At 34.5% G+C, this 22,796-nt stretch overlaps 1 protein-coding gene across 12 annotated transcripts; it reads right to left on the bottom strand.

Moving 5' to 3' along the window:
* Positions 1-1,835: 1,835 nt before the first annotated feature.
* LOC141687448 (amino acid transporter AVT6C-like) lies at positions 1,836-6,534 on the bottom strand. 12 transcript variants are annotated; one of them, XM_074492736.1, is made up of 10 exons: positions 6,287-6,534; positions 6,174-6,222; positions 5,648-5,855; positions 5,472-5,549; positions 5,139-5,167; positions 4,801-4,949; positions 4,493-4,696; positions 3,685-4,405; positions 3,239-3,432; positions 2,549-2,795 (listed from the first exon to the last, which is right to left on the bottom strand). In XM_074492736.1, exons 3-8 carry the CDS (start codon positions 5,678-5,680, stop codon positions 4,215-4,217), a joined length of 684 nt encoding a protein of 227 aa, XP_074348837.1. In that variant the 5' UTR covers positions 5,681-5,855; positions 6,174-6,222; positions 6,287-6,534; the 3' UTR covers positions 2,549-2,795; positions 3,239-3,432; positions 3,685-4,214. The 12 variants fall into 12 exon arrangements, with proteins under 12 accessions (XP_074348830.1, XP_074348829.1, XP_074348828.1 ...); XM_074492733.1 differs by having other exon boundaries at positions 5,648-5,797; XM_074492734.1 differs by having other exon boundaries at positions 6,296-6,534.
* Between the last annotated feature and the right edge of the window lie 16,262 nt (positions 6,535-22,796).

The raw sequence follows: 22,796 nt of genomic DNA, 5'->3' as shown, positions 1-22,796 counted from the left end.
TAATTTAATTGTGGTGATTTTGGCTTGTATTTGGCGATTCTTATGTAATTGGTGGTTTGTATATATGCTCGTGGTAGTGATATTGTGATAATTTTTTTTTTAAATGTGGTGTTCTTTAATTAAATTTGGTGGTTTTGGTAATGATATTGGTGATTGGAGTTAATGATGGAGTTAGTGGCCGGATCTGGTGGGTAGAGGAAGTGATCAATTGTGGTGATTTTTTTCTCCGACGGTAATTTTCTGTTTACCGGTGGTCAGATAGAGTGATTTCTGCTATTATGATGGTGATTTCTTATTTTGGTGATTTTTCATTCTCTGGTCGTAAGTGATATTATATTTGACGGTGATGATTATTGGTGGTCGCCGGAAATGTTGGTCGCCTGAAATGGAGGTCGGCGGTGGTTGGAGGCGGCAAGTGGTGGAATTAGAAAGAATATGGTGATAAAATATTTAAATATTAAAAAATTAATATGTGGTAAAGTATTAAATAATGTATAAGAATCAGTCGTTATGATTGAATCTCATATCTCACAATAAAACAGGTTCTCACTGGAGTAAGATCCTATATATATAAGCATAAAATGTGTATATTAATAATACTTTTTTTAGTTTTTGAGTTATTTATAATTTAATTTAGGGACTACAAATGTTACTAACTATTGGAGTACAATGTTGCCAAGTTAATATGAAATTGAGTGAAAATAAAATATTAATATCCATGATGATTTGACAAGGTTAACAACTATTTTGGCAATCCATTGTTGGAGATGCTCCAAGATTTGTGAATTTATATGGGGATCATAAATTTATGGGAGGACGAAATACACTATCTAATCAATTTTTATACATAATTTGGAACATTGTAAGCTCATGAAGAGGTTTTGAGGGGACTATGGCCACCCATGCCCACCTTAAATCCGTCCATGTGTAACTTGATACAATAGAGAAAACAATCAATCCAGAAACTCTGAAGGATGCGGATTACAAATTAGCTGTAGCCTAGCTAACTTGCTCATGTTTGTATAATTGATTGAATGAATGTAAAATGTTGTATTGCATACTTAAAAAATAGAAGAGCGGAGGATGTAAAGTGTTGAAGAAACGCCGGTTGTGATATGTAGTTAACCAGTCAAATACAATAAAGTAAAATTTAAGTGCTTCTTGATGATAACTCACATAGTGACGAACTCATGCACGCACGATGCTTAACTGTAAAAAACTCTTTATGAACTTATGTAAACTTATTAGTTTTTTATACTAAGGAATTTTCACATGATAACTGGCATTGAGCTAAATCATTACGCCCTTTTTATATGACGCTTTAACTTTTACACACATTTCATTGTTTTTTAACTAGGCAGATAAAGTTTATTTGCACAATTTTCTTTCTGTGAATAAAAATAGATAAGTATTTTAATTCACAAAAACAATTTAAAAAATTATATTTCTAAATAAGCGGATTGAAATATGTGCAAAAATTAAAGCGTTATATAAAAAAATAGAGGTTGTATTACAACAAAATTTTGAGTAGAACTACCAACTGAAAAAAGTATTAACTGAAATGAATTAAGTAAAACTTTTACATTGGTTAAATCATTGGTGTCGCTAAAATCTTAACATAAAAATGACGTATTGAAATAGAGTTTAGCAATGAATTCATTACTCAATTTTGTTTCATCTTCAATTAGAGGTCAACAACTAATTTTATTGTTTTAATTATTTAGATATTAAATTAATTTAATTAAAAATTGAACATGCTCATTAATTTGTATGGTTATAAAAATATCATATTTTTAATTTAATTTTATTTAATCCAAGTTTAATACAAAAACTCCCGAATCGACTCCAAATCTAACTATGACTCCAACTCGGTCTGAAAATACCAAACAATAAGGCCTAGTCACAATGAACCAAGGCCTACATATGTTATTGGGATTTTAGGTATTTCCCATTATTACATGTCTCACTTGAATTTTAGAGTGAACAAAAGAGCGAAAGCTCGAGTGTTCCACCAGTGGATGCCAAACCATTCTTGCAGTACTCCCAAGTGAACTGGTCTGTCCGGCTGGTTTCCTAATAATACATCCCCTGTAAACAACACAATTAAATGTTATTAGACATTTATACACACACTAAGGTGCCATAAATAGGTAATGTAAACTCTAATGAATGGTAGGAATTTCCAGATACATGATTCTTGATGAGTAAATAGACTCTGTGAATATAACACGTGCAAGGACGATTTTAGGTATTTCCGATTATTACATGTCTCACTTGAATTTAGGTATAGGTATAGCCTTGGCTTACCCTCTTATCCACCAAGGACGATAATCCATCGGATTACATGATAATTGATCCACCAGACTACAAGGTAAGTGATTCCAAGCATACAACTTTAAATTGGAGAATTACCTCCAAAGTTTCTCAATGAGGATAACCCATTGAATACAGAAACAAAGCTCTCAATTAGAATAACCCATTTAATAATTAAAAGCTATATCAATAAAAAATAATCTTAAAAGAGAACAAATATATACCAAAAAACTTATATATCAGCATTCAAACAACATTTTTCTATATCTACATCTACATCAACATCAAAAACTATCTACTTACAATTACATTCCTAACCTATCTAGCTCACTAAAGGCGCATTCCCCAAGCAATTCTCCCCAGATGGATATGCTGCGAAACCATAAATAGTATCAGCTGAAGCAAAGTTCGTAGCATCACGTACAACTTCCACAAAAGCTCTAGCTTTGTCAATGACTTCATAGATCTTGCCTTTGTGTTCTCTAGTCGCAGAGCAATATGAGTTAATAATCAGTCTAAAAGCAATACAACCGAATATTTAGCACAAAGCTGAAATTAAAAAGTTATCTCTAGCCGCTATTGCTTTAAAACTTTTACAGTTGAATAAATTCTCTCTCATAATTTGCTCAACAGCTCGGATAATGACTAAAGTAGGGTGTCCTGGACCTTGATTAGGAACCATTGCTCTCAGCTCAACTAAATCAATAATTCGAAATAGGGTAATTCAAAGAGCTTTCAAGATAAGAAAAAAATCACTGATTAAGGCTTGGTTGTAGCTGCTAGAGTGAGAAGAAGAGAATCTATCTAAAACAACTTTACCAAATTAGCCAGGGTCGTGTCACATCAGAATATGTTTGTAGAGCCTTTCATCTCAATTACAAAAATATATAAATAATAGTGTAGCGAAGCAATATATGAAACTTACCTTATTATGAACACTAAAAAATCCGGTAATTTGGAATGTGGCTCCTGACAAAACAAATAATCAATAACACTTCTGGATAGTCCTGCTAGAGTAGAAAGGGGTATCACCAGTAGCCGATTCAGGAATTTATCAAACATACAATTTGTTGTGAAAAATCCCATCCGAACAAAAGTCATCCCAATGGATGCTTCCTGCTGTAGTAGCAGCTATAAGTAAGAAATTTGGTGACACTCTTGACCAGAAAAAATACACTTATAAGCTTAAATTTGGACAAAAAAAATGATTAGAGCAGCTCCTAATTTATTCTACATCATCTGGATTCAAAGAGATGCAAAAAAGAGTAACCGTGAGAAAGATGAATTAAATATGTACATATCCACACACATGAGATAAGAAATCAGACCAGCCAAGTATGAAATAATTTCTAACAGTAACCACCTACTCACCTCTTCCAGTATAATACGATCCCATTTCACGGAGTGTAAAGTAGATTTGCCGTTACAGGATCCATATTCAACTCCTTCCGACTTGTTGGTAGAAGAACCAGCTCCAAAAGTCTTATCCTTGTTGTAATGCTTCCCTTTCTTTGAAGACTCCTCCTTTCCTTCATCCACCGACTCAACACCCTTGCCTTTCTCTGATCTGTTTAGTTCAGGATTCTTACCCTTCTTCTGTTTCGACTGCTTATTAGTTCTAATAGCATTTAGACCGCCAAAATATTTCAGGTGAATAGATATCTTATGTTCATAAAATAATAACTTTCCACACCAAATGCACTTATGTTTAGCTGGCATAACATTTTTCCTCTACTCAGCTTCAACAATAGAATATGTAGTAATAACAAAATCATAATCTGAGAATTCATGAAGGGTTTTGCCTCTGTTGCCTCCATGACACACTAGCACCTTGTTGCTACCTCTTAAGTTAAATCGATCAATCTCATTTACCCATTAAATCACAACAACAAGAGGACATATCACAAGGGTAGCTTTAACTTCTGGCAACCCTGATCAAAATTTACAAGTATGTCTGCCATAATGGAATCCCCAAACAACAGGTATCCGAAGATCCCAATGGTAAAGTAGATTCCTGAGCAAAGTACTAGAGAAATTCGAACAACTGAGGTCATATCTGATGCTTCCCTAAGCGCCCCTCCAATAATATGAACTGAAATTAAAAACATTTTCATAAGTAATTTCCTCAGAAAATTAGTGTCATTTATAAGAGTACTTGTTTCTATTAGTTGTAACTAACCATTGAAGTGAAAAGTGAATGTAGTGACGGTGACTGGAGATGAAGCGAAGAGGTTAAAGAAGGAGGCTCGATTGTCCAACTGAGGTATGAGCTTTGGTGTATTTGTTTTGCCTTCTAAGAGTGCTGAGATTGCCATTCCTGAGCATATCCCCACAAACACCAATGCTAACAGAACTGATACTGCTGAACAAAACCTTAATGATTCTTTAAAACAAAAAACAAAGAACACGGATACAGGGATCACTAAACTGGAACATAGCTAATGTATGTACGAGAGAGGTCTACATTGATTATTTGTATTGACCTACTCGACGGAACAAAACTAGTGGTAGTGAAATGAATATTAGAGTAAACAAAAGAGCGAAAGCTCGAGTGTTCCACCAGTGGATGCCAAACCATTCTTGCAGTACTCCCAAGTGAACTGGTCTGTCCGGCTGGTTTCCTGATAATACATCCCCTGTAAACAACACATTAAAATGTTATTAGACATTTATACACACACTCAGGTGCCATAAATAGGTAATGTAAACTCTAATGAACGGTAGGAATTTCCAGATACATGATTCTTGATGAGTAAATAGACTCTGTGAATATAACACGTGCAAGGTTAGCTTAAAGTAAGTTGATTCCTACAAAATGTTCAAACCTTTGCCTTGCCATTTTAGCACTTCTTCCCTGATAAGATGTCGAACCAACATATCGTCAGAACCATCCAATACCTGGACAAGCATTATTTCTCTTGTCCAGTCTTATATACATATATTATGGGCATGCTCCGCAATCCAGACCAGCATCAATCAACTTTTTAGTTGTAACATTCTTATACATTTAATTAGTTGGAACATGCAAGATATCCTGTGGCACTAATTAACCGCGACTAATAACATATAGCTTTGCAGTGATGCATTTAGAGCTCAGGAATGTAAAAGGCATCTGTCGATGTCATAACCGTCAAGTATTATCATGAACGGGCATGTACCTCTGGCATAAAAATTACAACATGATCTAGTGTCCGAGCATCAAATTTTGAACTGTTTGGCTTTTCTAGACCCAACACCTACAAGATGCATGAAGCAATGCAGTTAATCTTAAGTGTATATTATCTTTCAGTGAACGTTCTACATAAATAAATCTATAAATTAAACTCTAACTTACAGATCGAGCAAAATCAATAACAGAAATCTGCATTCCTAAGAAGATCCCAAGATATGGAACTTTATTTTCTCTGGCATAATTAGCAGCCAGTATGATTCCTTTAATCCCATGATCCCCAAATTCAGCAGGAACCAACACACGTGCTGCACTCTGAAGACATGGATAAAATAACAGTTCAAATCATTAAGAAAATATAATATTTGGGACCCTGCACAGCCACCGAAAAACACAGCATTCCCCCACTAATGTTAGAACATCAATGTAATCTTCAGCTATAAGCTACACAAATAAAATCATTTATGCGAGTACGAAATGACAACAGTAAATTCTAATTTGAATAGGCTTTCCTCCAAAAATTCCGATTCAACATGAAATTCTAAAAAATTAATATCAATACAACACGTGTCTAGCAGTAACAATAACAAGGCCACCAGTATAGCTTATAAAGATCTGTAAACCCAACTTCTTTCAAGATTAACAATACATACACCAACTTTTAATCGAGTAGATTAGAAGTTAATCTTACCTAATCAAGCAAACCCAATTTCTTTTAACACTAACAAAGCTCCAAAGACCTGTAAACAGAGCTTTATTAAAATAAAAACATAAAATTTGAAAATAAATTCGAAATAAACTTACTTTTCTCACATAAATTGAGTAGACCCAACTTCTTTCAAGATTATTTAGCACCAATCGAGCTCGATTTAGGAATTAATCACGTTTAATTAAAGGTTAGTACAAATAGGGGTATAATTAGGTTTAGAGAGAGTGATTGAGAAGAGAGGCAGTGAGAGATGAGGGAGAAGAGAGACTGAGAGAAGAGAGATGAGACAGTGAGAGAGAGGAGAGAAAAGAGAAGAGAGAATGAGAGAGGGAGGGGGCACCGGAAAAACTGAGCATAAAATTTTTGGTTAAGCCGGGAATTTTTTGGTGTATTAATGGGGGAAAGAAACAAGCGGACCTTTTTTTTTTTAAAAAACGATTATAAACATCGGTTAGTTAAGATACCGATGTCTGACAATACCTTTAACATCGGTTTTGAAGCGACCGATGTTAAAACTGCTTTTAACATCAGTGAAATTTCTAACCGATGTTAAAAGGGTGATGTCGTAGACACTATTTCTAGTAGTGGTGGGTCCCTACTAACGTGGAGGGCTAAATTTTAAAATTAGGAAAGTTATTGTGTGAACTAGTAAAATGTTAGTGTTAAAAATAAAGAAAGCTTAATACAAATTTTAAAAGTTATTTTCTAGTTTTCATTTTAAGGATTATTTCTATTTGAAAAAATGCATATATATATATATGAGTCACCACATTTTTGTTGTAGACCACGGAGACCACCTATGTTCTGCAATCAAAACCCTATGAAATATATTATTTTCTGAAGTATGTTTATGAATATCACTAATTTATTAAAATTATTGAATATCATTTAAGTTTAATAAGTATAATGTGTATATTCTGCAATCTAAACAATTTTTTTTGCAAACTAAACATGTTTCGTAGGATAACACATTTTGTAATGTTCTACATGCAAGTACATGTATGATATTCAATATTTTGAATAAAATAATGATCTTTGTAGAACATAATTCGTAAAATATTACATTTTATAATGTTTATGCAAGATTTTAGTTATCAAAACATAAGTGGTCTCCGTGGTCTCCAAGAAAAACATGGTCTTCATAGAATTTTACTCATATAATACATACATATAAATTGTAGGAATTTCAAAAGAAATCCCTGCTTAGTGAGAGAACTAGAGAGTCCTACTGATTACGGTTGATTTGATTTTGATCTTGTGGTTCGGATTTTGTGTAAACATATCTTTATTTTGTTTGTTTAGAGTAGCAGGGTAGTATTTTGAATATTTTTAGAAGATTTTTTGGGTGCCTGCTTCTTAGTAGTAAATAGAAATATATATGCTTAAAGAGCCTCAACAATAGGACATTCTCGTTAACAGAGTACCTTGATGATCAATCTACACCCATGCCCTTGATGAACATGAAATACCAATAACATCTTCATAAACGAACAACAAAATACTTTAATAGATCTACACACCTAATTCTAACATAATAGAACACATTAATAAATTTACACCCATGAGTGAACAACTTAACATGGGAGGAACACAATAGTTGTTAGAAATTTAGGATAAAAAACAAGTCTTGTCGATACTCTTTCAAACTAAATAAGGCAAATTTAAAATCATTATTCTTTACCTTTGACCATTTTTTTCTTCACCAAGAGACAACTTCACCTCTCAAATATATGTGATTTGAACCTAACAATTGAACATGAAATCCTATGTTCTGTAGACTTTTCTTTAAATAATGATTCCACAAAGTTCCTGCAAGTTTATAAAATTGTAGTTATCGTTCTTACAATTTAAAAGAATATTAGAAAGTTTGGAAAAAGTAAAAGAACGTCGTATATTAATATGAGTACTATGTAGAATACCTATGTTCTTGATTTTCCATTGAAGATAGTGATATAACTCTAGGATATTCGATATTCTTGAATATAATCTAAGTAAAAGAAGTCTAATGTCTTAGAGAATCGAATTTGGTAAATTTCATATATTAGACCATTTTACGTGTTACACCGAACTATACTTTTTTTGTAATGGTATATACACTCGGTCCATTTTAGTCTTGTTGTCCATTTCTACTATTTTTTTCTTATCCCAAATGATTTGTCCGATCCAATAATTATGATAAATAGAGCGTGAATATCATTGTCTCAATTTTATATTAGCACAATTATCACCCTTTTTTGTTTGATTGAATAAAATATGAATTCTGATTAATGAAAAGGAAAAACTGGATGAAGGGAGTTCTTCTCATTACTCATCGTAATTTTTTTAATATGTATATTAATATACCGTGTTTAAGTTAATGTCAAAAAATTAGTTACAAGGTTATTATCCAAAAAAGAGTAGAAAGTAAATATTTCCTTTTTAAATTTCTTCATGCCTTTCAAGTTGGTTAAATATATTGTACTAAATGGTTTGTAAAAATACTAGTTACGAATATAACATTATTTCACATTTAACTAGATAAAATTATATAAATTAATTACAAAATTGTAAATATGATATAGAGGGTTGGAATAGTAATTTTATTGAACACTTTAGGGAAATAAGATTTTCCTCTTGCCTTTATATACACACAAAATGTATTTCCTTCTCAAAATAATATTACTCATATCATATACTGTGAAATACTTAGCCGCCCACAAGTGAGAGAAACACTGAGAGAGCACACGTTTGTATAATCGTTCTTGTTCCAGATCGTTGGACAATTCACGGTCAATCGTTCTTGTTGTAGATTGTTGGACGATTCTCAACCAATTGCTTGGATATAGAAAGAAACATAAATTGTGCAAATGGAATATGTTCAGATCTGTAGATCTTTCGGTATCTACTTCAATCAACTCGTAAGATTCTGAGCCTCTGAATTAACAATTTTTTCATGAATCCTTGAAGATAAGATTTTAGGTTTTTTAACATTTTGTTTGTGTTTATATGCTCAAATCCCACATCTTCCTCATCAAACCATTTTTCATCATCCATTGGTACCTTAATTGGACATAGCAATAGAGAAAAATTGTGCGAGTGGATTGTATTGGGATTCATGCATCTTTCATTACCCACTCCAATCAATTATTAAGATTAATATGAGCGTCTGAATTAAGTATTTTTCATGAATTTTAGAATTTTTGTGTTAATTTTTTTCCGATTATGTTTATGTACTGAAAGTCGCTCCCACGTCCTCGTGTGACCACTTTGCATCATCCATCCATCCTTTAACTAATAAATTTTTTAAAAATTAAATCACCGTTCTAATACTCTAACTATTTTTGAACTGTAACTCAATAAAATCATTGAACAATATAATCTCAAAATTTTAAAATATATTTGCTATCCTATCATTCCTATTATACCAAAATTGACTTAATTGTTCTAATCGTATACTATTTTTGAGTTATAACTCAATAAAATCATCAAAAACAGGAATAATACAATTAAAAAATTTCCTATATTGGTAAATTTTTCCAACTTTTCCCAATTATAACTAGTTATAATTATAAAATGCTAACCATCTTGATTTTAATATGAATCGACTTACCCCGTCATCTGAATCAATTTTTAATATATATATGTGTGTGTGTATTTGTGCTCAGAAATGGGTCATTTTACAAAGTAATGAATGTATACTTTATTATGATTACATTTTAAATCATCTTGATTTTTTGTGTTCAGATTTTCTTAAACAAAAAAAAATTATTTTATGTTTAGTGTAATCATACCAGAAGAAGAACTTGATTCAAACCATGATTAAGTGTTACATGCTTATATGTACACATCTATGTTTATTTATTATATTAAATATACAAGGTTGTTACAAGGTTGTATACATTTTATGTTGTTAACATGAATTTTTTTCCTTAAGAAAAAAATTGATCCATATACAAGGTTTAACAGAAGTCATGAATCATTTTCATTTTTTAATTTTAAAATATTAAATATTTATATTACAGGAAACAATGAAGAAAGTGCTCCCAAAAGAAGTGAGGTCTACATTTATTTGGAGGTAAAATTTTAATTTTTTTATTTGAATTAAAATTATTTATAAAAAGGTCAGCATTGTATATGAACTTCCATCACATCTATTAGTTAGCTACCTACCTACAATTTAATGTGTAAAATGTCCTCTAATGAATCCATACAACAAATTTGCAGTCTACAAGTAAGGCTACACACTATTCATATTTTTAATCCAAGTAGTTATCAAAAAATTATATACTAAAAATACAAATCACATAGCACAAATGAGGAAAGAAAATCTAAAATTTGTAATCAATTTCATACTTAGGATTTCTCACATAGATGTGATCAAACATCACTCTAAATTGCTTGTGTTTTTCAAAAAACCTTAATGTAAATTGTAATATGTTGTCCAACATTTAGGCCGGGAATCGTGATATGTTTTTTAGAGTGTAGTATTGTGTCAATTTAGTTGCTGGTTCACTTGATCATTATAAACAGCAGTTTCCAGGAAAGATCAGTTGCTTTATTCATGAGTCTTGTCTGTATAATGCTTTTTTTCTTTGTTGGTTGCAACTTTTATCCTCTGTAACCCTTGGCTTCGTAATTTTTTTCATCAAATTATGAAAATCATATCCTAACTTTGATCTTTTTCTTTCATAGATCCTCATGCAGATGTTTCCAATAAAGTATAATTACGATAAAAGTTGGATCAGGATATAAACCAAGCTAGTGAATCTGTCATCTGCATGACAGCCATTGATTTCACTTAACATCCAGATTTTTGCATGGTACTTTTGGACAGTGTTGGGCCAAGGAAAGGAAGAGGACTTCGAATAGGAAATTAGAACCTTAGAATAGATGTTTGTAATAAAAATCCCAATAGAAGCCCAATTATAAGGGGAAAAGCCCATTAAAGGCTCCATATAAATATAGGCTAATTGCCCTACTTGTAAAAGGTTGGAAAAATAAGTATCAATAAAGAGTATAGTTCCTCATAAAAATATGGCTCAAACTTAGGGTCATCATTTGATGCTAGAATGAGCTCTTAAATTTGATACTCCAACATGATCATTGAAGAAACAGATCCAGATAAATGTGGGAACACGACAGAGATCCAAACTATTCAAAAATCAGAACATGTTGCTCCTGCAGAAAATGATAAAATATCGTCGACCCTTAAACCAAGACGGTTGTTTCCGGTGGAGGAAAACCCCCCACCTGAAGGTTCTCAGGCGCAGAGACAACCAATCAAACGCAAGAGGAAAATGATTAAGGATACTCGCTCTCGTATTTTAACAGAAAAGAGGAAGCATGTGCTCTCCAGTGATGCTAGGTTGCATTTACAAAAGTTACAGTAGAAGAAACTCTTACGAGAACAAGAGTAGAAGGCTCAGATGTAGAGCTCAAGGTGTAAGAAGCTGAAACTCAAAGACTAGAGGCAAAATTGGAAAAAATAAGAGAGATTCAATGTTTACAGCAAGAGTTGAAACAAACGTTGATTAAGGAAGGTGGTGATGAGGAACTTGATTATGTAAAGCTTTCGGAGGATGATGATGATTACTATTATGATGAAGATGGGGTTTCTACTGAGTCTATATATTCAAGACCCCGACATCCTAAGATAATATCTTCAGGGGGAACTTTGCAAGGGTCGATGTCAATAGACTCAATCTTACTGGAGGAGTTCTTAAAAATATAGGAAGATATGGACCAGTTGCGAGATCTAGTTCGCACTCAATCGAGGTTCGAAGCCCCGGTGGAAAGCCCTCTCTCTCGAAGCATTAAGAAAGCAAAAATAGACATGACTTTAAAAACTCTGGCACTTGATCAATTTGATGGATCCTCTGACCCATCAGGTTTCCATAACACATTTGACAGTCGAATGGTGTTTTACGAACACTCAAAAGTCGCCCGTTGCAAATTCTTCTCTACATGCTTATAAGGAACAACCCTACGTTGGTACAACAATCTCCCATCTAGGTCAATCGACTCTTGGACTATGTTGAAGATTAAATTTCAAACAAGATTTTCAAGCAACTACAAAGGGGGAAAATTACGGAATCTTTGATTACGATGAGACAACGGCTTAGCGAATCTCTGAAAAGCTATTTAGGTCGCTTTCGTCAAGCTAGATCTGAGATAACAGACCTAGAGGAGCCTTTGGCGGTGAATTATTTAGCAGCAGGCATTGATGGAAACCGACATGGCATTTTACTAGAAGAACTCATAGAAAAATATCCTCAACACCTTCATGTAACATTCCAAATTGTTGAACACCGTATGACACTTGAAGAGGCAGTGGGTAGTATAAGATCTTTGAGACGCTCTAGTTACAAATATGACAGGTCAAAAGCTCACAATCCCCGGACTCCGAGATCGCGAGGATATAATTCCAAATACCCTCGACGTTCAGCAGCAAGAAGAGATAATAGGATGGAAGAACATCGAACCGCGAGGGGTCATGAATATCAATGACGGTCTTTCTCAGACCAAAAATGGCAGGCCCGGGACAGAAAAGATAAAGAGTTTACCAAACTCACAGTTTGCGACTATCATGAAGATACTGGATACACTATAGAACAGTGCTACCAATTAAGCAATCACATTGAATCCAAAATCAGAATAGGCCATTTCATCCATTATATCTAAGGACAAGGCCAAACTCATCAGAGACAAGATGACAGAATAGTCGACGTAATTTTCGGGGGTTACGCCGCTGGAGGCATGTCAAACAACTCTCGTAGTCGTACGCTCGAGAAGTGTATAATGTTAATCCTCAGTGTCCCAAAGATACAAGCCTTCTCCATCTCTCGTCATATCCTTCTGGATTAGAGCAATGCCCCAAATATCATATGAGGCCATCACGATGCGCTGGTTATCACCGCCAAAATCAGCACTAACATAGTAAAAAAGATCCTTGTCGATAACGGTAGTTCTGTCGACATCCTTTATCATCATGCTTTAGCGTGAATGGATACAGGAGATAGAAAGCTAGAAAATACCCATTCACCTCTTTATGGCTTCACAGGTATTGAGGTGAAAGTGGTCGGGATAATTGACTTGCCGGTGCTTTTCGGCACGATGCCTTGCCAAGTATGGAAGATAGCTAAGTTCCACGTAATAAGTGCAACCTCAAGTCACAATGCCATACTAGGGAGAACGACAATCTCGGTATTAGAAGCCATTACGTCGATCCCTCACTTAAAAATGAAATTCCCGACTGAGTTTGGAGTGGGAGAGATGTGTGTGGCGACCCAGCCGTGTCAAGACAATGCTACTTCACTACTGTTGTGCATAAGAAGCAAGATAATGACACTCAATCTATTAATGAAGTCGTTTAGATAGATGCCGGTAGAATTTTGACATTCCAAGGGATCCCTCGTTCTCACCTGTCGGTGAAACGATCGAGATTGCGATTGATGAAAATTCCCCCAGCAAATCGGTTAAAATTGGAAAAGATTTAAATCCTCAAATAAAAGATGAATTAACGAGGTTGCTTCGGGAGTTCTCGGACATATTTGCATGGTCACCATCTGACATGTCTAGAATTCCAACTGACGTTGCAAGACACTCTCTGCATGTCAACCGTCAAAAGAATCCTGTCAGACAAAAGAGGCGGACTTTCTCAGATGAAAAGCGTCGAGCTATCGACGAAGAGCTTGATCGACTTTTAGAGGCTCGATTTATCGAACCGGTGAAATGTCCTACATGAATTGCTAATGCTATCCTGGTTAAGAAAAGTAATGGAAAATGGAGAATGTGTGTTGATTACTCTGACCTCAACAGAGCATGCCTAAGATTATTATCCTTTGCCAAATATAGATCAACTTATCAACGCAATGGCGGGTCATGAAATGCTATCTTCATGGACGCTTTCCTCAGGCTATAATCAAATCAGGATGGATGATCAAGATTGGGAAACAAACGGCGTTTATTCACACATCGAGGTATCTTCGCATATCGAAACATGCGTTTTGGGTGATCAATGCCGGTGCGATATTTCAGCGTATGATGGATGAAATATTTAAAAATCAGTTGGGTCGACCCCTCCCAAATAATAGCTATATTTGAAATGAAGGACCCTTCTACCATAAAAGAGGTTCAACGCCTCACTAGATGGATAGCGGCCCTTCGTCGTTTCATACCACAAGCCTCTAAAAAATGCTGTCCTTTTTTTCAAGGTTGTGAACCTCTTTTATCCCCACCAGATGTTATTTACCCTCTGTGGTTTGGGAATTTTATTCTAATTTCTCAATGATGAAGGAGGATATGGTTTATTCTGTGGTTCAAGGTTTTCCGATTGTGTTCAATGCTAATCTGTTGTCTCGAGTTTGTGGTATCTCGTGCTCTGGTGTCTGTCCGTATACCACGCATGCAGCATTCATGGAGTTTCCAGGATTACAGTATGAAGAACAACTGAAAGTGATTCTTGGTGAGAACTTTATCGGTACCTCTCTTAAGCCCATGGTACATGATCTTACTCCACTTGCTTTATTGCTTTTTAAATTGTTTCATACAAATCTTTTTGCCTCATAAGAGCGGTCGTGACCGTGTCACTTATCAAGATGTTATTTTAATTTCGGGTTTTCATGACTAAAACTCCTTGTGATATTGCTTCGTTGATTATCAAATACATGAGTCATTGTGCGTCTCATGAGTCTATGAACTTGTCCTTTCCTTCTTTGTTGACAAAGATCTTTAGACATTTTTCTATTATTCTGATGATGATAGCACTGAGCCAGTGTCTACTATGTTTGATCTGTCTGTCCTGTCTGCTAATAATATTGAGATTATTGAGTCTGGTGTTCTATTTTTGGTGAGGGTCATAAGTCGTTTGGTTCATTTCCAGAGTCTCCTCACTATATGTCTGATCCTGATCAAGAGGACTCTGTTTTATTGAAATCGTTGTTGTCAAAAGTTTCAGAAAACAACCATCTTTTGGAGTCTCTTAAAACTCAGTTTGCTTCTATCGAGTCCTTGGCATCCCTGACTTCACAAGTCAGTATGATGCGTGCCTCCTATGAGATGTTTAATAAATCTGTTACTGCTTCTCTTGAATCAATAAATGCTAAGTTGGAGATTTTACATGTCCATGATAAGAAGGTGAGTAGGGCTATAGAGTTTGAAATTTGGGTGTGCTTCATGAGGGGATGGTTACCACTGCCAAGGCGTGGGAGGAAGAATTTGTCAAGCTCTTCTATAAACTTGGTACAGAAACCAAGTAACATATCTCAGCAGGTCTCTACCCGTAGCATGCCATGGCACCAGAAAAAGGACTGACTTGGTGATATGACTCTGGCCGAGATTACTTCCCCTTTGCCCCTGCCTGCAGTTCCTCCACCTGAAGCTTTTGTAATGACTCGTGCTGAATATCGTTCGTATATTCTAGAATGGCTTCGCAAGAGGGATGGGAAAGCTCCAGATGAAGGCAAGTTAGACAAACTGTTCTCCGAGTATGGTGCTTCTCCAGTTTACCACAACAAGGGAAAGCGAAAGACTCGAGAATCTGCTCCTGTCGATGTTGATGATTCTGACTAGTTTCTTTACGCGCCTTTTATGATGTTGAGGGGGAGAATTTTTAATGTGTTTGTTTGTTTAATTTAAGACGATTGCTTCTTGGTTTATTTATCTGGATGATTGGATAATTTTGGTTGAATAGCACTGGTTTATGTGTTGGATTAAATATTTAAGGTTTTATAACTTTAAGTACTGTTGAGTGCTTGGTTTTTAATCTTGGTTTTTAATCTTATTTGCTGTCCCAATTGTTTACCTGTCTCATTTGATAAGTCTTATGTTTCATTTGCATATTCTCATGATTATCAACTGATTGTTGCATATATACACTGTTACTATCTAACATATTGCAACAGGAGATTAAAGTGTTTTTGATAGGGGGAGCATAACACTTCTTTACCCTTGGCATCATCATAAAAGGGGGAGAATGTTAATCCGTGATTTCTGATGATGCATTGAAGAAGTCTACAGCAAATCAGATTGTTAGTTAGTTAGATAAGTATTAGAGTTTTGTTTAATGTTAACTTAGTTAACTGGATAACCTTTGACTTATCTTTTCAAAACAAACTCTTTCTTAGATAAACCTAACATATTTCAAATTCCTTATCTCTCTCAGGTTTATCTCTTTCAAGAAACATACTAACGGATTACTTGTTTTATACATTCAAATATTTCAAACCTAATCTTATCTTTTATTATCTTTAAAAGAGTTTGAAATACATTATATCCGTTACATGTTTTCTATTTAAACCGACTTGATGTTTTTCAGAAACATACAACTCTCTGCACTTTCCATCTTATATCTTTCTGAGAAAAACATCCTCTTAATTACATTCATTGATTATCCAGTTAATTAAGAGTTTATAGTCGAGTTGTAATCTTTCACATTATTATCTTTGTATTTGAAAGAAAGGTGTATTGTATCACTTGTCCCGGGTTGTGGGAATATTGATTACAAGATCAAGGCCAAGTAGCTGTGTGCTAGGTAGCTGTGTGCTAGGGAAATGGTTCTTTCATTCAGGGCCAAGATTGTAATCAAGAAAAGTTTGTTAGTACTTTATTTAAGTGGATATAATACATTCTCTATGCTAGTTGGCATGGGGACTTGGATGTAGGCCATAGACTAGGTATAGGGGCCGAACCAAGTGAAAAGATTTGGTGTTCTTGCATTAACATATTTCCAGCATTGCATGTTTATATTTCTGCAACTTACATTCTACTGAATATATAGTATCTGTCTCATTCAGTTACAGCCTGTCTCATTTGCTAAGATAAAAGAGACTGTCTCATTTGTGAACAGTTGCACTTTAACTAATTCTGTTGAGCCTACGAATTTAAAAAAGCAGTTGCAAACACTTGTATCCATAATTATTTTTGTTGTTTCTGTACATTTTTAGCTGTTCAATTTAGCATACTAAATCAGCAGTACCTAAATTTCTCCTATTAAATCAGCATACTAACTAAATCAGCATTCTCCTTGCTGAAGTGAATTCTTATAAAACAATCCACATTTCCACATTTCAGATCCACTACATAGAGTGTATGTAGGAAGTAAAGTTTGTCAACCACTTTAAAATTAAAGGCCATGGCAGCCAAGGATCTTCAAGATTAACTTTGACATCGTTTCCATCTCCAATCCTCCACGGATAATCCCTAATAATACTTCTCCTGTCCCACTGAATTCTTACATACTTTTTCGTCATGCTAAGCATTTTAAGGCTACTATAAAATATAGTTCTATATTTTATTTTTAGAATTTTCTTTTTCTGTATAAAAGTTTAAACATTATATTTTTATTTAAAAGAAAAAATATTTAAAATTATTTAGAAAATCATGTTATACGGGAATCTAAAAATACATACCGATTCCTCGTTTTCCCAATATAAACAACCCACCGGAAATGGGAAATGAGGGAGTAATTTCTCTTCCCCATCGAATGCTTCTCTAACTAAGAGAAGATTTGGAAACTTTTTTAGCTTCAGTATACAGTACATCAATATTAAAATAAATTATGAATTCATGTTGTACTTGGGGACATTTTTTTCTTGCGTAAAAAAAGGCTTCATAATTTTTTTGTCCTTGGCATAATTAAATTAAAATGACATGAAAGACATTATACGCGATAAATGGTTGTAATATCATTAGAAGAATTATATGAATGAAATGAAATGACAGCGATGACATTCTCAAACAAATTAAAAATTTTCTCAACACATTTGACATTAAACTATTCAATATTGGTGAATGAAATCAAACTACAATAGTTGACTAAAGTAGAAAGATCTATACAAAATTGTGGCGAGTGGAACAGGATATCACCGAGAAGCTACAAAAACTCAAGGTACATTTGCTATCCGTTAAGCAACCAGTCGCTCTAAAATTTCAATGTATTAGAAGAAGACCCTTTCTAGCATCTTATATTAATTATTTCTTAATTTTGGTTTAGTAGTTGAAGTAGTATGCACAAAGTTTGTCATGCATCATGCGTGATTGTCTTTCAAGACTCAGCTAATTGTATGATTATATACAAACAAATTACTAGATGAATGTTAAAATTTACAAGTACAGATTGGTTGGAGCCCGGAGGTGATGAATATTGAAAAAAAATTATTCTTTCATACTCACTCTTTAAATTTAAATTTCAAATTCGTCCAACTGCAATTGAATTTGTAACTAAAAGCATAACCAACATTTAGATTGAATGCTTCGGAGATGGTATGATGAATGCTGAAATACAGACAGGCTTGTCTAATTGTGAATATAAAGACGAAAAACCTGTCAGAATGTATTATCAAGCAATAGAAAAGAAGAGTAATAATTTCAAGATTTCGGAAAGTCCAGAGGCATTTAGAAAACTGTGGCAGGAGGAACTGGAGATCATCCAGAAGCTACATATGCTGAAGGTACAAGCCTACTTTTGAACAAAATTGTAACCAGTCTCTCTAAAACCTTAAGGTGGTAGAGGAAGGCCCCAACATGATCTTATACTCTTTAACGACTCTCATAGTATAGATTTTGTTTGATTGGATATATCTTTTTCTGCATTCCTGACAGCTAAATCTAGTCAAGCTAGACCATAAAAAGAAATGCTTCTCCACATATACTGAAGCAGCATATACACGGTTCAACACAAGACAAAAGATTGAGTGGAAAGTGAAGGAAATCGAGGAATTAAAACAATCTCTCTATGAACTATACGTTTCCAAACGAGCACGCCAGAGAAAAGATAGTGACTTGATGCATGAACAAGTAATCTCTGTCATTACTTCATTGCAATTTGAATTTAAGTTCAATATCTAAAACGCTATTCGTCTTCATGTTATAAAATTAGGTTGTGAAATTGCACAAAGGAAGACAACATGGATGTAAGAACTTGGTAAAGGAAAGACAGCTTCATAAGAAAATCAACCAAGCCAGGGAAGAAGTAAAAAAGATCAGTGGCAATAGTCCTTCAGAACCAGTGACTCGAATCTGTACCTTGGGAGGGCATATTCTCGACACAAAAGAAGCTATAACGGATTATATAAAGGTTGTTGCATCATAACATAAATGGAAGCCATAATATTCTTGGTATATTACTACTTACTACTATTTCAAATCACCACTACAAATTCTAGGTTGCAACCAAGGAAGTTAAAGAATTGAGGATGAAACAAATCACATACAGGGCTTATGATGGTCGTGCAGCACTTGAGAAAGCGGTTACAGAAAAGGAGATCAGAATTTTTAGAGAGAAAGCTGGAGAATATCAAGCAAAAAAAGGTCCAAGTTTCGAAACAACAGCTTATATGTGGCAGAGCTGCAAACGGGTTAAAGTGATCTATAGCCAGCACTAGAAACTACCGGAAGGAGATAAATGTGGAGGGTTGTAGCCATTTGTTGCATTCTTCTTATTTTCTTACTTGTGAAGCTACTAGTACTTTCTTTCCAGGCTCAAGGCTCATCAATAGACGGAGAATCTAATTAAAAAAAGTTAAATGAAATAAATAAATACTCCCTTCGTCCCTCTCAAATGTTTACATTTGGGTTGAGCGCGGAGTTTAAGAAAATGATAAAGTAGTGGAGAAAAGTTGAAAAAATGAGTAAAGTAGTGGGACAGATGTATATGGTCCAACAGTTGTGTCATTGGGCGGATCTCGATACTATGTCATTTTCATTGATAATTCCACTAGAAAGGTATGAGTTTATTTTTTGAAGAATAAATCAGAAGCGTTTTCTACTTTCAGAAATGGAAGACTGAAGTTGAAAATCAGACCGGTTTGAAGGTGAAGAGTTTGATGTCAGATAATGGTGGTGAATACAGTAGTGATGCGTTTAAAAGTTATTGCGCGAAATTTGGGATTAGAATGATTACAACTATTGCATAGACACCACATCAGAATGGTGTTGCAGAGCCATGAATAGAACCTTGAATGAGAGTGCCAAGAGTATGAGATTACATGCAGGGTTGCCAAAGATGTTTTGGGCAGATGCAGTTAGCACAAAAACGTATCTCATAAATAGAGGACCTTCAAGTCCTTTGGGGTTCAAGATTCCTAAAGAAGAGTGGCAGGAAAAAAAGGTAAATCTTTCACACTTGCGAATTTTTTGTGTTTCTTATGTGCGTGTTAAATATTCCGACATGGACAAGCTTGATCCGAAAGCAAAGAAGTGTATCTTCATTGGTTATCCAGATGATATGGGTTACCGTTTCTAGGATGAACTGACTAAGAAGGTCATTAGAAGTAGAGATGTTACTTATATTGAGAATACAATGTATAAGGATAAGCTTGTAGTCGATTCCGAGTTTACAAAGGAACAATCTGAGAAAGGGAAGCACTGCTTGAAGATATTACAGAAACAGATCTTGCAGGAAATAATGGGAGTTCAGAGAATATTGATGACAGGGTTCCAGTAACTCCATATGTTGTGGTAAGTAAATCTAGCAGAAGTGTGAGGCCACACAAGATATTCTCCTTCAGCATATTATATGTTATTGACCGAGGACGGGAGCCTCAGTGTTATTCAGAGGCAGTACAAGTGGATGATTCAGTTCAGTAGAAACCAGCCTTGGATGAGGAGATGAGTTCTCTTGAGAAGAATGAGACTTGATCTTTAACAGAGTTACCAGCAGGAAAGAAGGCTTTACAGAATAAGTGGGTGTTCAGGATCAAAGAACATGATGGCAGTAAGAGATACAAGGCAAGGTTAGTAGTCAAAGGTTATCAACAAAAAAGGGTATTGACTATACCGATATATTTTCTCCCGTGTTAAGATGTTTACAGTTAGAATTGTGCTAAGTATTATGGCTGCATAGGAGTTACATCTAGAGCAACTAGATGTTAAGACTGCATTCTTACATGGTAATTTTGAGGAAGATATCTACATGGTTCAGCTAGAGGGATTTCAGGTAGCTGGGAAAGAAAACCTTATCTGCAAGCTTATAAAAAGCTTGTATGGTTTAAAGCAAGCACCAAGACAATGATACTTGAAGTTTGACAACTTTATGATGAAGAATGGATACAGCTATGGATCATTGTTGTTACTTTAAACAGTTTAATTTATCTTATATCATATTATTGTTTTATGTTGATGACATGTTGATAGCATGATCAAACATGAAGGAAATCAACACGTTAAAGAGACAGATGTCTGAGGAGTTTGAGATAAATGATATGGGTGCAGCAAAATAGATACTTGGTATGAGTATTATAAGGGATAGAGTTGAAGGTACTTTAAAATTATCTCAAGAAAAGTATGTTGAGAAACTATTGCAGAAATTCAGTGTCCAGGATGCGAAGACCAGAAGTACACCATTGGCGAGTCACTTTAATCTCACAAAAGCAATCACCTAAAACGGATGAAGGCAAGAAAGATATGGCTAAAGTTCCTTATGCATCTGCAATTGGCAGTTTAATTTATGTTATGACGTGTACAAGGCTAAACATTGCTCATTCAGTGGGATTTGTTAGCTGATTTATGTCTAATCCAGGAAGAGCATTGGGAAGCAGTCAAGTGGTTGTTACGCTACTTGAAAGGCACATCCAAGGTTGTACTATGTTTCAGTAATAAAGATGTTATCTTGGAAGGGTTCTCTGATGCAGATTTGGGTGGATGTTTGGATACAAGAAAAAGTACAAGGGGTTATATGTTCATTTTGGGTTACACCGCAGTTAGTTGGATGTCTCGACTTCAAAGAGTGTTGCTCTTTCAACCACATAAGCAGAATATATGGCTATCTCTGAAGCTAGCAAGGAGATGATTTGGTTGAAGAATTTTCTTGAGGAGTTGGGCAAGAAACAGGCGGACAGTGCTTTGTATAGCGATAGTCAGAGTGCTATTCATCTTGCGAAGAATCCCGCGTTTCATGCTAGGACGAGGCATATTCAACTGAAATATCACTTTAGAAGAGAGTTGATAAGCAATGATACATTTTCTTGATGAAAATTCTTTGTTCAAAGAATCCTGCAGATATGTTGACTAAGGTGGTTATGAATGAAAAGTTGAAGCTTTGCGTAACTTTAACTGACCTTCAGAATTGATTGATGAGAAGGCGCTGCACTAGTTAGAGTTATTGATTGAATAATTAATTTTACTAGACTTACAAGAGTGAAGTGAAGATTGGCCAGACTCCAAGTGGGAGATTGTTGGGTTTGTGGAGACTATTAATTAAACTCATGAAAATAAACTATTCAGATTAGTTTATGGATTAGTCTACTTTTCAGATTTGGACTATAATTTGATTTAGACCTAATTTCTTCTCTTATAAATACTCATGTTATTGTAAAATCATAACACAACAAATTGTGAGAGATCAATACAGAATTAGTGCGGCTTGTGAACTATGAATTTGTGAACCACGTAAATCTTTGTCTTGTGTTATTGTCGTTTATTTTCTTGTTCTTGTTTATTCGCTTTGAATTTTGCTTTCGTTGTTGGATACTCAACAATATAATGTGTCTGCAGCCAATCTAATACTATTGCAATTAAGTAAGGTGAGTCAATATCAAATGTTACCGTTTGTATGTTGTATTATTGTGTTCCATCAAAGTGTTTTTAGATTTTAAAATATAAAAAATTTGACAAATATACCAACTTTTG

The sequence above is a fragment of the Apium graveolens genome, chromosome 9 (genome assembly GCF_009905375.1).
Source record: "Apium graveolens cultivar Ventura chromosome 9, ASM990537v1, whole genome shotgun sequence".
Classification (NCBI taxonomy): Eukaryota; Viridiplantae; Streptophyta; class Magnoliopsida; order Apiales; family Apiaceae; genus Apium; species Apium graveolens.
This window is presented reverse-complemented; position numbering and strand designations above follow the sequence as displayed.

Coding starts and splice junctions, on each gene's coding strand:
- LOC141687448 (XM_074492729.1), bottom strand. CDS start 4,032: ATGCCAGCTAAACATAAGTGCATTTGGTGTGGAAAGTTATTATTTTAT. Junction 3,445..3,684: donor ATCGTATTATACTGGAAGAG/GTGAGTAGGTGG, acceptor TCTTACTTATAG/CTGCTACTACAGCAGGAAGC. Junction 2,796..3,238: donor TTTTTAGTGTTCATAATAAG/GTAAGTTTCATA, acceptor CTCTGCGACTAG/AGAACACAAAGGCAAGATCT.